General features: G+C 31.7%; 1 protein-coding gene across 1 annotated transcript in view; it reads left to right on the forward strand.

Annotated features, from left to right (window-relative positions):
* The window catches only part of LOC129220372 (succinate--CoA ligase [ADP-forming] subunit beta, mitochondrial-like), a gene marked incomplete at its 5' end in the record, with an annotated part of 43,190 nt that extends 29,995 nt beyond the window's left edge, over nucleotides 1-13,195 (forward strand). The window contains 1 exon segment of the mRNA XM_054854777.1: nucleotides 12,831-13,195. Coding sequence (XP_054710752.1) covers nucleotides 12,831-12,905 — 75 coding nt within the window. The 3' untranslated portion in view covers nucleotides 12,906-13,195.
* Between the last annotated feature and the right edge of the window lie 2,155 nt (nucleotides 13,196-15,350).

Consider the following 15,350-nt stretch of genomic DNA (forward strand, 5'->3'; position numbering starts at 1 on the left):
CTTCGGCAACACACGTTTTGGAAAGGACTTATTGCACGAATAATATGAACTTGTTTCCATTTAGAAATTAATTAAATAATCATGTCTGTTTTTTTTTTCTTGAAATATGCTTTATTGGAAGCAGAAAGTTTAAAATTTGAGAAGCTGCAAATGTTTTTTTTTTCTTTCTGCTTTCATTTGTGTAGAATTGACGATTAAAAAACGAGATAGCAAAGATCGGAAATTTAGCATGTTTTGCGCTGAGTCCATGCGATTAGTCTGTACTCACAGTCTATTCACACCGTTGCGTTGGTGCGACAAGCCATTTCGAAAAGTATGAGAATACTTTTATTAATTACAAGCTATACCCGCATGACGATTCCCGTGCTAAGAATTTAAAGGAAGGTTCTTGAATAAATCAAAATCCCCCCCCCCCCCACCCTCCCATTTCTGATGCAAAATAATCGTTTTCTTATACTGAAATGCGTATACTCTTTAAGAAAATCTTTTTTTAAAAAAAATCTGCAATTGTAAAATATTTTGCTACATGAAAAAGACATTGAAGTACATAAAAAGTTGCTTTAAAATGTAAAATAATTAATAGAACTCTGTAGTTTTTTCTCCAAACTCGCCAAGTTACCACGTTTCGTTATCCAATAAATTTGCCAGCGAAGCGAACTCCGGTCGATTAGCGATATAACCTTTCTTACGAAAGCGTTTAAAGGAAAATCCCGCTCTCTCGCCTTCCTCGCAGAGAAGGTAAATAAAAACACATTGTATCTAGAACCAAAGGAAAATCTCGCTTATCCATCCCCCGTAGAAGAAAAAAGAATTTAGCTCAAATATACGCAACGTAAATTATATAAATGAATTCCGCATCCTCAAGAAGAAAAAGGTTTGAATTAAAACTTCGCATTGCAAATACAGCAAGACGAAGAGAAAACCAACTAAAATACACGCAATCAATTCAGTCTTAAAATAAATGCAGTAAAACATGCGTGAAAACGTGCGAAAAAAAAAAGAATTAAAATAAATACTATGACAGTAAGAACAACCTTTCCTAAATGTAAGGAAAATATGCTTAATTTTCTAGATTGCTTTCTCTTCCGAAATATTGATTCAACAAAATTTGGACTGTTTTACAAAGGAAAAAACAATGCTAAGAGAAAATTAAAATAAATATAATGACATTTATGTATAAAGTATTAATAAGGACATGTTGTAGGGGAAGTTCGACAAATAGCGGCATTTAAGAAATGTCTTTAAATAATATTAACAACACAACTGTTTTCGCTTTTTATTTGTTTTAATGAGCCCTTATTATGGAGGCTTTCCAAAATAATTTAAAATTTTTTGAAGCGATATTTTTTGGTACAATGTGATCCAGGATCTTTAAAATTAAGTCTACGGAGCAGAAAAAGACTGTCGATCGTCCATAATTTCATTTACCTTTGCATTCGCACACTTTACACAACGCATTTATTTAAGATATAATTCGCTCACTTGAAGGGCGCAAATGTACTTCTTTACGCTATCACGTTGTTACATCATGTACTTTCACTGAATAATATCTATTATGGCTTAAATACGAAAATAATAACACGAGATATTTTTATGCATTTCAAGCTTTTCAACAAAGAGGTATATCACATATATTTGAACTCGTTTTTGAAGCAAGTGTACTTTAGAAAAAAATAGTACATCGAAATACTCATTTCAAAATACTTCATTTTTTAAATTGTGTAAAACAGTCTGCTCCTCATTTCTTTTTTCGTACTTTGGCCGATCGTCCATAGCCACTTCGCGAATTGGCCGGCCAAAGCCCGAAATGAAGAAAATTTCGGGCTTTGGCCGGTAAGTTTTCAGCAATGTTGGCCAGTTCGCGAATTGGCTGGCCAATTCGCGAACTGGCCGATTTCGGGCTTTGGCCGTAACATATATACAGCATTGGCAAAGTTGAATGTAAACTTGAAACTATGTGTGCTGATGTGAATTGAATGAACACCAAGAACAGCTTTATGTATTTCAAAAAGGTTATGGAAATAATACGTCCAGGAACCATGTTCAAACAACATAAGTTTAGATGAAATGTATGAGACATATCTTTAGCAAATTTGTTTAAAATTCAACAATGAATCTTTGATTTTAAAAGAATGGAAGGAACTATAGTGGTTCGTTATTTCAACTTTTTGTGGGGAAGTTGGCAAAAAATATCCATCAGGGCACAGAAGCCATAATTTTTTTGAGAAATCATGATTGCTTATTGCTTTCATTTGACTGTTTTGAGGTCCTATCTTTTTATTTTCGCGCCCCCCCCCCCCCCCCCCCGCCTCCCTCTGCGGCACCACCGTCGGCCGACCTCCTCAGGATGCTGCTCCTATAGCGAAAACCGTCTCCAGGTTGCGTCAGTGTCCTACACTTACATGCATACATACACGCACATACCCACAAACACATACATACGCCTACACACACAAATACAAACACATACACACACACACATAGGTACAGTCATAGAAAAAAAAAACGAAACACTCGATCGTATTCAAAGACTATTGACACTAGAGACACGTGTAAGGTGTCATCGTTTCAGAAATAAAAAGTTCTACATAATTATGGTAAAAAATTGTTGTTAAGGGGTCGTCTTCATATTAAAACGAGCATCAACTTCAAATTTTTCAATGAGAACCCCCCTTTTTTATCACATATTTGTGATCAGCATTCTTTTTTAACTTTGTATACAAAGTTTTGTTAAATTCGATCCAGCCGTTACTTCAGAATCAATGTTTTGAAAAATTCCTCTCGTAATGTTAAAACGTATTTTGATATTTTTACTAATAACACAAAAACTATATTAGGCACGGCAAAGATTGTTTTTTTATATCAAAATATGAACCGACCCAATTATAAAAACATAATTTACAACACCTAAAATGAAATTTTAGTTTTTTTATGAATTATTTTAATATTTTTTGAAAAATATATGATCTGAAACCACATTAAATTTTAACAGAAAAACAATCTGGAAGAGCTTTTATGAGGGAATCCAAAATTTGAGCTCCAAATATTCAGTAGTTTTTGCGCTATGCAAAAAAATTCATTTTTTCCTACTTTAGGGGACCGTATACTTTTTTAAAACAGAAATTATGAAAGTTGGTTTCTTCGTAAAAAAAGAAAAAAAATGTTCAACAAAATAAGCAAACCAATTATAACGTGGATTTTCTACACTAGAGTTCGTCTATGAATTTTTTAAATGCATAAATTTATTCGCTGTCTCTGCAGAAGAACAACACAATATTGCAACCGTCAGTTTTTTGTGGATATCGTTCAGACGTTAATATGTAAATAATGCGAAACACTACTTCATCGTCTATGAAAAGAATATTTTATAGAACTTTTTAAATTAAAAGCTACACTTAAAATACTTCTGTTTTTTTTTTTTTTTTTTTTTCGCGTTTAGCCATTGCCTTTTGTAAAACAATTACTCAAAAAATAAATAAATAAACATGCACAACTTTTTCACAGAAACATACAACAAAACCTTATTGTCTTGCTAGTCATGTTGCAATAGACAGTGTAGAATTAATTGCTCTTTCCGGTGATAATTTACTAAAAGGAAAAATTATTGCCTTGCCTAAATCGGGAAAAAGTACCCGAAAAATAGCCGACAGTGTGAAATTTCGCCTTTAACAGTATCCAGATGGGTCAATAGGTAATATTTGCTCTTAGATAAGTTTACTGGTTTTTAGGAATTATTATTATTTTTTTTTTTTTTTTGTAAAGTGTTTGAATAATTCTCAATGTGTTAAGATCTAGGAGAGGAAATGTCAGTCGCGGTACTAGGCCGCGTGCTTTAAGCCGTATTCTGCACGCAAAGTAATTGTTGTGGCTAATTGTGAACTTTTTTTTTTTTTTTGACTTCGTCAAAGATTTAACAAAACATTAATTTGGGTGTTAGATTAAGTTGAGTTTTTGTCTATTCTTAATCATAATTTAAATACTATTTTTCTATTTACTTTCTCAGTCATTGTCGGTGCATTTCAAATTAAAATCATTCCCGCAAGACAAAGATAAAATTTCAAATAATTTTCTTCTTTTTTGAATAACATGGAAAAATATCGACAAAGAAAGGAAGTTATAATAAATTATTGTTATCAATTATAGATGCCTATCTTATTATATGCATGTTTTTCAGAATCCAATATCTGAATATTCGGCTCCAACGTTAAGCCACTGGAACTATTTTTACTTTCTGATCTTACTCTTTAAGCAAACAAGGGGCCCCACAGACCGGCTTCGCGGACTGAATGCGTCCCGCGTCATAACGGCGATGCAACTACGGTTTGGTAATCCCATTCAATGGTTGCTGTGGGTCCTAATAATGAGCCCAACAGCCCTGAACTAGGTTTAACCAAGCAATGAAGCAGGTGTCATGTCATTGAAGCGAAGAGTGGCTAAAAACTGGTGGATGAAGAAAATTTATCTGACCAGTGAGATGCCGTAAACATACAGCAAATAAATTTACTTTACCTACCAGTTTATTCAAAATCTCAGCTTCAATAAGACGACTTCTGCATGCCACACGATTAGTTCCGATTCTAGTCTGAGAAATCTATCATGAGGACGTAATTGTAGGCTCGGGATAGATCAACCCGCCTGTCGGGTATGCCGCATATAGTATTGCTATAGGTGAGTCAACCTGATACCAGAGAAAATATTAGTTTGCAGGTATATAGATCGCGAAACAAAATCAAATAATGCGAGGTTTTGTTAGGAATCTTACAAAATCGGAGAAATGACAAGAAGTCAGATTTCGGTTCACCTTGGTTTGAGCTAAAATTACTTTTGTCTTTTTTTAATTACGGGTTGGACCATCTCGAATCTCGTTGCTAGAAACAGCATAGGGAAATTACTTTCCTAAATTGCTTTTATGAGCCATTACATGTTTAAATAAAACCGCCGATTGTGTTATGCTTTTTAAATAATACCACGCATTATGATCTTTCGCATCAAATTTGGATTTAAAACAAATTTTCTTTTTTTGATTGCAAAAAAGCCGCTAGAACAATTACTGTGTTTGTCCACTGTGTTAATTCAAATAACCAAATTTTTCCCAAATAAAGTTCGAGTATGAACGGTTTGCTCATTAACGGGTATTTATATTCTCCTGTTTCTGTTTTATTTTTTAGATTGATACTTCTTTCATTTTATGTATTTAGAGCAAATTTTCACGGAATAAATGGACCTTGCTTCGCTCGAGTCTCCAATCTATTTAATGCTGCGTCTTCCCACGTAGTGCGGTATATTTTTTATATTTTTGTGTGCGATGACCCTAACTTCTGCCGATGTTCTGCGAAATTAGAAACGCGCAATTCCATTTTACATCAAAAGACTTTCTATTCATTCCAAAATAAACCTGCAACATAGACGCAATACATTCATCAAACATATTCACATCATCATCCAATAGGTTCATATTAGAAAAGGCAAAAGGTTCCATTACTTTTGATTTTTCATTATTCGATTTACTAAACAACGATCTATACCGATGGACGAGCCAAACCCCATACATCTTTCTTGGGTTAATCCAGATAAACAAAAATCAGTAAATATTTTAACTTTTTTTTTTCAAAAAAAAAACCTTAAATCGCTTTTTGCCGCAACATAATCGGCTAAACAGTATCGAAGCGAACTTCAAAAAATCATGAATTGAGCTGGATAATCTCGATTTTTTCTTTGTTTGCATTCCATTTAAGCCGTGACCTTGGAAGAAGCGTTTTCAATGTGGAGACGGTCCCTAAAACGTTTTTTGTTAATAACTCCTGTTCTACTGCACGGAATACAATGAAATTTCGTATACTGGCTGTATTCTGCAGTCTAAACATAATTATGTAGCAAAAATTAGGGGTTCCCATTTGAAAATCAAGAGTTGGTGCTCATTTTGCTTTGTATATGGTCCCTTATCAAAATTTTAGCTACGTAGTTTTAAAGAAGACTTTAAACCAAGTCGGGTGACACCTTTCTTTCCTTTCTAGCATGTATAATGGCCGAATAATTAAAAGTGTTTCGTTTTTTTTTTCTAGGACTGTACAAACCAGGCTTGGAGTCAATTGCAAGGGAATGTAATTGATTACGATTATGATTACGGGCACAAAAAAAGGGGGATTACAATTACGATTACGATTATAATCCTCTGGCAAAACGTAATTACGATTACAGCAACTGTCCGATTATGTAGAAAATGTAATCGATTACGATTATAATATGCCGATTATGATTTTGATTACGATTACAGACTTATTTTATGTATATATATTACTCATTTGCATCAACAACGTAATTGATGAAAATTATGATTTTTGATTTAATATTAACTGTAGTATTAACTTAAAGACTTTATTTTGTATTATTGCGCTGTTGCAGGAAAAGAGCAATATATGAAAGATAAACAAAATCTAGAAAATTCAAACTGCGTACATTTCACAATGTTATAATGATTGTACAGGTATAGGCACACTCTTATTCAAATGTATGCACAGTGCATATTGTTTTTGGCTCAGCTCAGCTGTTCATCATTATTTTGCCGTTGCAGTAGTTCTGCCTTAGCCTTGGGTTAAGGGCGATAACTTACTGCTGAACTGCTCAATATTTTAGAGCTTATAATTTCTGAAAATTGTGTGGCATATTTCACATTTGTGTGGTGTTCTCAATTATTTAATATATTATCAGTTAATTTAATACGCAGCTATTTAAAAAAAAAGAACCTCGTATGGTTCTTTTGTGCAGAAAAACTGCAATGTAATAAAATATGCGGAAAGTGTAAATAAAAGGTATGGAACTAAACAATTGAAAATTTAAAAAGGAAAAACGAATTAAATGCATTTGAGTGTAATTAATACTTCAAAGATGTCTGTTTTTTTTTTTTTTTTTTTCTTATTCTTTGAGAAGTGAAAAAAAATCCAGCAGTGCTAAACAATTGTTGAACTGGAGCAGATGGCGCAGAAATTTTAAAAAAATACTTGGGTAGTATATTATTTTTAGCAAAAGGATATATCTGAGTATTAGACCCCAACAACTATACAGGATCAATTTTATGATCATTTAAGCTATGTATGATAAGCTATTTGCATATGCTTTGATTTCATTCTTGAATTTATCACTTACTAAAGAAATTGCACTTTCACAAGTGCTAAAAGGTTTCAACTTAACATTCATAAATAATAAGATTGGGCATAACATGTTTTGCTATGATTTCCACTTTTTAGTCATACAGTTTGTTTTTGCATAAATGAGTATTTTATAATAATATTTATACATCACAGTTTTAATGCAGCAGTGAAGTGCAGTTTTTCTCACTTTAAAAATGTGGCATAAAAAGATAATTGAATTTCAAAATTTGTGTTAATTCGCTGATACAATTAAACATAAGCAAATATTATAAAATCTATCCATGCGAACTTTCTACTTTCATACATACTCATTAATAAGGAATAATATCAGCTTTAACCATTGAACATACATTTAAGATGAAGCTATGTGAGAAATTATTTTGAAAACATACAAAAAAAAAATCTTACTCACCAGGGTTTCTTTAGATTAGATGTCATGTAGCAAAAAATAAATGCAATACGTGTAAAGGCAAGAGTGTTTAAAGAAACACAAATGCGAATTCGGTTTTCTTTTGACGAAATCTTTTTTCAGTCTCATTCACCACTTTCTCATGAAAGTATAAAAAACCCAAAAGCTTTTTGTTGCGCAAAGCTTTGATATCATTGTACTTTTTCTGCTAAAATAAGATTTTGAGGCGGCAATGTGCTTTGCTTGATTGCCTAACATTGACAGATGAAAGGGAAACTGATGAATGACCAATTGTAAAGATTTGGGAAAATGTTCCCAAGAAGCTTCCTGTCAAAGGCGACCCCAGGGTACTAATTGTACTAAACACTTAAGATAGGGCTCGATTTATGACTCTTGTTTGCAAACTGGGACGAGTGGGGACGAACACTGAATAGTCGTTTAAAGAAAGAAGTTGTTTTCTATGTTACTATTGAACTATGTTATCTTTTCATACATTAGTAAAAGGGCAGCTTAAATTTTTTCACTTTTAGAAAATCAAGATTACACGATTACAAGGGGGAAATTACGGATTATTTTACTTAGATTACAATTACGATTACGCATTAAAATCCTGATTATGATTTCGATTACAATTACGGGAATTTCCCATCAACAGATTACGATTATGATTACAGAAAAACGTAATCGATTACTCAGATTACGATTACGTGATCGGGGATTACTCCAAGCCTGATACAAACACTTACATATACGCACACACCTACACACAACTACCCACACATTCATGCCTGCACACAGACACAAACACATATGCCCACATACACATTCCCCCCCCCACACACACAAACACACATGCCTACACACACATACACATACCCCCTACACATAAACACATGCCTACATACACACACCATAGCTGCCAAGTGCTACGTTTTTCCCGGAGTTTCTCCGATTTTTATTGCATACTCCGAAAATCCGATTTATTCCAAAAAACTCCGTTTTTTTGACTTTGCTTGTACACTTTTCGATTTCTAAGGAAAAAGAAGAAATTTCCCTATCCTGAAGGTAGGAATTGTGCACAAACTCAACAAAAGAGGAGGCAATTTGATGCTCTGGAAGCATTAGTATCAGGATCAACACTGAGTGGAGCGTCGATCGATCGGAGAACATCCTTTTTTCATTGAGTATTTCAGCTACGTGCAAAACGTAGCCGCCATGTTTGGTCATTCATAAGATGGAAGTAGGCGATGCCTAAGTGCTTTCGTTTTCAAAGACAAAGCAAAATTGGGGTTTCTTTTTACTGCAAACTAGTGAAAATAAGCAAAATATGCTACAATTTTTTTTTTTTTTTTGTTATTTTAAATTTTATTGAGAAATGAAGACAATTATATTATTTAAAGTTTCATCTTAACCCAATTGCTTTGGACACGGGTGTGCTAAAAATTTTCAATTAAATTGTAGTTTCATGGGGATTTTTTATTTTAAAGATATTTTCATGCAACAAATTCAAAGTTTTATATCTGAATTTTTGACTTAGTCGCCATATTTGGTCATTTCCGAGATTTAAGTACACAAGACTCTTAAAGTGGCCAAGTTTTCAAAATCGGAATTAGATGTTTATTGCAATGCAAATTATTGAAAATAATGCAAAATGGGCTTTTTTTTTTCGGAAAATTCTTAATTTTTTTCTTGAAAAATGCAAAATTTTTTTCTTCAGAATATTATTTTATCCTCATTGGTTTAGACGCTTATGTGGCTAAAAACTGTCTATTTCATCTAAATTTTAGTTTTTTAAGGATTATTAATTATTTATAATTACTTTTAATGCAACAAATTCAAAAATCTATCATCTTAAAATTTTCGCATTGTTACCATGTTTGGTCATTTGCAAGATGGAAGTAGACAAGACTATAAATAGTAGAGACGTACCGAGTAGCACTTTGGCCGAGTAGCCGAGTACCGAGTACTCGGCCTTTCACTACTCGGCCGAGTACCGAGTTACCGAGTACTCGGCATTTCACTACTCGGCCTAGTTAACAAGTACCAATTATGTTTTAAGAAGAACCACTGACACACACATGATCAATTTTGAACTTATTGGAATAATAGTATAGACCTCTTTGTCCACATAAAAGTTTTTAAAACTGAATTCCTGCTGAAATTTAATTTTGCATTACTTAAAAAATTTTGTTTATGTCAAAAATTTTACAAAACAATTATTTTTAAAATTAAAAATAAATAAATAAAAGGTATGATTAATCAAGTTGGAATTAAAACAAATTCTACCAATCTATTATAGTTCTAGTCCGCCAAACATAAATAATTTTTAAAAGCAAATAAAACAAATGTGCAGGAACACTGCAGACACGTGTTTCTGCATTACAAGGAATGTCCTTATCAGTGCATAAAATGAGCTAAAGAATGTTAAGACATTCGACAAAAAAATCCGACTTTTGTCGGATGCCTTTAAATCTACAAGCTCACATTTTGTGCACTGAAAAAGGAATTCCCTGTAACGCCAAAACACGTGTTTGCAGTGTTCCTGCACTATGCTTTTAACGTTGTTTTATTTCCCTTTTTTTAAGCGAAGGAATTTTTATATTTCGAATAACTAATTTTTGTTTGTAACAAAAATCTATTTTTAATATAAAAATTCTATATTTTCTGTACTTATTTTTTTTTTTTTGCACAATTTTTAATAAATAAGTTTTATTAACTTTGGGGACAGTAAAATCAAGATTTATTCCATTAAAGCATTAAAAACTTCATTATTCTCAAAATTTAAATTTGACTTGTAAGTGATTGCAGAATATTAAATATGCTTGTGCTTTTTAATAAATTTTAATGTCTGTCTTGGACAATATTCAATTTTTTGCAACTACTCGGTATTGGCCGAGTATCTAATCAAAATTTGGCCGAGTACCGAGTGCTCGGCAAATTGGCCGAGTATGCCGAGTATCGAGTAGTTACCGAGTACTCGGTACGTCTCTAATAAATAGCCTAAGTTTCCAAAAACAGAATTGGTTGTTTGTCTCAATGCAAACTATTGAAAATAACAAAAGGCAAAAAGTTAGGTTTTTTTTTTTTTAAATTATTTTTTTGAAAGGGAAATTTTATCTGTATTTGATCCTTTTTGCCTCGGAGGCTTTGTTATAAGCTGAAACTATTTCATCTAAAATGAAGGTTTCTGCTGACTTCTCTATTTATTTATTTATTTATTTATTTTTTTAATAAATCAGAAACTTATTTTAACTTGAATTTTCCATGTACAAAAAAAGTATTGAATAACTTTATTTTAGAATGTGCGAAGTCCTATTCATCTATTTTTTAAATGAAAGTTGTAATAACTGCCCCATCCCCCCTCCAGTTTGTGTTTCAAAACTTAGCGACAGTGGTGGCCACTAAGTTTTTGGAGTCTAATGGCCACTGGCCACTTAGAAGTCTTGACCTTTACTATGAAGTTGCTTTACTTCCAAGTATAAGAAGTAATTGTGTTTTTTTATTATTATTATTATTTTTTTTAAATCTTCAATATGTTCTTATGTAATGCATTTTCAATAGATGTCGGATATGTATAAAAGAATATTTTAAAGGGTTGCAGTTTTATTAAATCAAACAGTAATCATGTTTTTTTTTTACTTTTCAATATGTACCTACGTAATGATGCTTTTTTAATGTAAAATAATTGTATTTTGAACTTGGTTGTAGTTTTGTTGAAAATCTAACATGAAAATTCAGAAATGCATTGTAATGGTGCTTAGATAGAAGCTTACGATACAGAAGGAAGGTTTAGCACAGGCCACGATTTGGTGCTCCTATTTTAACCCTCATTGCTCCTATTTTTTCCCTTAAGTGCTCCTATTTTTTTTATCTTGACGTTGGCAGCTATGACACGCACACACTCGTGATTGCGAAAAACATAATTTGAATTCAAGAGGTCAAAATTCAAATTATTTTTTTTAAATATATGTTCTTCCTGTTTAGGTCATCCATTTTAGCTCTGAAATTTTAACGCAAATTTTGCTTGGCTATCAGAATACTCATAAAATGATCACCACTCATGAATAAAATAAATAATAACAATGCCATATTTCCCCAAATTCTCAGGCTTCTGGGAACCAATATTTCTAGGAAGATTAAATAAATTGGAGCTAATGCTGTTCCTTTTTAAAAAGAAATTGCCTTTAATTCTACTCTACCTTCCCCTAGTTAAATTTAAATGTGAGCTAATGTTAATAAACCATTAGTGAACCAAAATTATTCCAGTGGACAAACACTAATAGCCTGTGACATAGAAATGATTTTTAAAAAAACTTCTAAACCGACACTTATGTTCTTAAATTTTTAAACTACTTTCAGGCCATTTTTAAATTGAATTCTTTGTGTTGTTTATAAAATTTACTAGTTTTCTACTGTGTATGTACTTATATAAGGTTTATTTGGAAAATAAGTTCCGTTTTGAAATAAAAAAGAACAAGTAGAGAGAACAAAGAAATTTATTGCACAAAAATCTACCACCCTTACACTATTTTTCGACATTGCTCCCTTGATTTTCCTAGCATTTATCTTAGCGTGGTTGTCCATGTAATCATCCATGAGGACTTTTATAGGGTTTAATCTTTTACACTTTTGACAATCCTCAGCACAGCCACAACTGCAATCATAGCAACGATTTGCTGAAAGAACATGTTACCCCATGGTTTACTACACAAGCAGCAACATTTCTCGAAGTGGGTATACAAAAACTTGTACCACGTAATTTTGTTTCATTTCTTCTCCTTTAGCAGTGTAATTCCAATGCTTAAAGTTGCCAAAATTTATTTTTTTACTGTAGAAAATGAAATGTGTTCAGTAAAATGTCATTTAAATGCATTCAACTAAACATGCATTATCTATCTGACGTTTTGATATGCAATACAAACAACATTAAATAATGAAGTTGTGTATTTTTTTTTTTCATGAAACAAGTAATATCTGTTTGAGTTCTTGGTTCTCCTCAATCCCTGTTTCAATATAAAAATTTCGTTTTAATGTTTTTTTTTAATTAAAATTCTTCGGAACTCAACCCTCCTTCTATGTTAACAAGATTGTCAACATTTGGATTCGAATTATGTAGGGTTTTTAAGATACTACAAACTTTTCTGAATGTCATTTGTCTGTAAAAACTTTTCATTAATCATTAGTAGAGAAACTTTGCAGATTTTTTAAAAATCAAGCTTAATTTTTTTTTTGACAAAGTCAGAAATATTGATGCTTAATTATTTCTTTTTCAGGTTGTAAAACTATCGACTATTGTTGGCTTGGCACGTTCTGCAGAAGTTGATGTTAAGTTTGAACTTCCCTTGTAACTAAAGACTTATTGTATTTTTTGTATATAATATATTTATCAAGAAACCAAAGGCGCTAATAGTTAGTAGGAGCTTTCAAACGAATTGTTAGTTTTTTACCCTGCCACAGTTTGTTAACAAATTCCATTTATTTATTTTTTCATCCTGTTACAAACGAAATCAATGAGCCGACCTGTGGCTTTTAACTATTTATTGCTAAAGTGAATGAATATTTAAACGTACTAAAATTTGCTTTACCTTGCTAGTGTTGGAGCTTATGTTAAAACATAGATATCATTGTACATGAAATAAAGTGGTTTTTATTAAATTGGTTCATCTGTGAAGTTTAATTTACATTACCTAATTCTACATTTAATACAATGACTTTTTTCTGTGTGATACAATTTTTATTCGACACTTTTAAAAATTTGTCATAACACAGTTTTTAGTTTAATATTTTTGTCGCTTTTTATCAAGCTTGTCAGTAGATAGGAATTGTAAAACTAAAACTCTCACCAAGTCTGAACAACTGATAGTGCATGCAATAGATTTATGTTCCATCACTTTGACTTATACCAATGTAAAAATCTGATATTAATTATACCTGTCAAACATTTGTACCGATCATCTTCATTTGCCTAAATCTTAGTACATGAATGAAAACAATTTAACTATTTAAAATATTAAAAGGCTATTTTTATTAATCTTTAACGAGATTACGAATAAAGATATTGATATAGATAGGAGGGTTTGTTAGGCTATTAAATACTCTCCAAATACAATTTTAAACATTTGATTTTGTATTTTATTCACTTTTTACACACAAAAAAACCATTTGAATACAATTCCTCGTTTAGTGGGTTGTTTTGCACTGGTGTTGAAATTTCAAAAAATGAGCAATCTAAAATAAAAATTTGGAATTTTCAAATTCAATGTATCACTAGCAACTGAATGCACTAGAAATTTTCTTGTGCAGTGTATGTTATTTTTGTGAATGAAAACATAAGAAAAATTTGCATGTTTTTCAATGATTTAAAAAAAAATGTAAAAATCAATATTCAAAATAATCCTAGTCAGCTACTTTTTATAGGCGTCAAGAATATGGCTAAATTTTCATAACGATTAGTTCACTAGTTTCAAAAAATTTTATAAAGGAAAAGTTAACTTACTAGTAGTGCACTGATAAGCAAATTGGCTGATTACCGATTAATCCGCTGTGGCCGATTAATGATTATTTTTATTGCTACCAATTCATCCGGTTTTTAATTTCTTTTGTTTTATTTCAGAAATAGTAAAAAGTGATTTCTGAGAAACAGTTTTTCTCCTCCTCTTTAATTTTCTAAAAAAAATTTCAAAATTTCAAGCAATTTCTTTCAGCCAATTTTCAAATTTATATTAATAAAATCACATAGCTAACTAGACATGAAAATTTAAAAATATAACGGGCAGCATGTGGTCAGCAGGCAAATTTAAGATAATTTTTAAATTTTTTTTAAAATTATTAATAGCCATTTAAAGTTGTTTATTCGTTAATAAAAAATATATATAAAAAGTTATTTAAAAGCACTATTCTAAAGAGGAACAGCATTGACTCATGAAAATAAATGGTTCTGTGTTTGTTGCATTTCTGTCCTTCAAAAAATAAATAGAAATAACATAAAAATAAAAAGTTGCTACAAGAGGCCGGGGGGGGGGGGGGGGGGATGATTTTCGAATTCCAATTTAAATTCCCTGTAGTTGAAAAATTCTTTATAGCATAATGTGAGTTTCAGGTGTGAGAATTATTCTTTAATATTTCACTCAGTTTTACACTTTCTAAACTATTTTTTTTGTTACTCTGTACACTTTCATACTGCGGTTCTAAAATAATGTTTGTGGAAAAATTACGTTTATTTATAGTTTATAAATGTACTAGCATTCCCGTACCCGGCATTGCTCGGGTAATGGAATTAGCAGGGGTTAACAGTGCTTGGTGCACCTAGTTTCGAAAATCCCCTATAATAATTACTTATTACCTATTACTTTTTCTAATTTGGGGAGGATCCCGGGGCCCCTGAACTCCTTGCATATATGCCTTTGTCCTTAACCGATCTTTAACTGTTATTAACGATCCTTTTAAAGTATTGATTATCTTTGCAAACACATTCCATCCACATTTTATTGATATACCTATGTTTAAGCAAAAAGTTCTTTGTATACAACATTTTTAGTTTTTTTTTCTCTGGTGCTAAAATTATTAAGCTGCTTGATGAACTGACTTTGGAGCAAGCTACATAACATTGGCCGTGTGAAAAAAAGTCTTCTCTTAAATCGGTCCCTGCTACTTTTAATGTCTGTCCTTGTGACTTATTTATGGTTATTGCAAAGCAAACTTTAACAGGAAACTGCACTCTTCTAAATTCAAAAGGATAGTCCGCCTGTGATGATGTTCTTAAAAACTTCGTTTCTAGTTTTAAAAAAATGAAA

Source organism: Uloborus diversus, chromosome 4, assembly GCF_026930045.1.
Source record: "Uloborus diversus isolate 005 chromosome 4, Udiv.v.3.1, whole genome shotgun sequence".
NCBI classification, from domain to species: Eukaryota; Metazoa; Arthropoda; class Arachnida; order Araneae; family Uloboridae; genus Uloborus; species Uloborus diversus.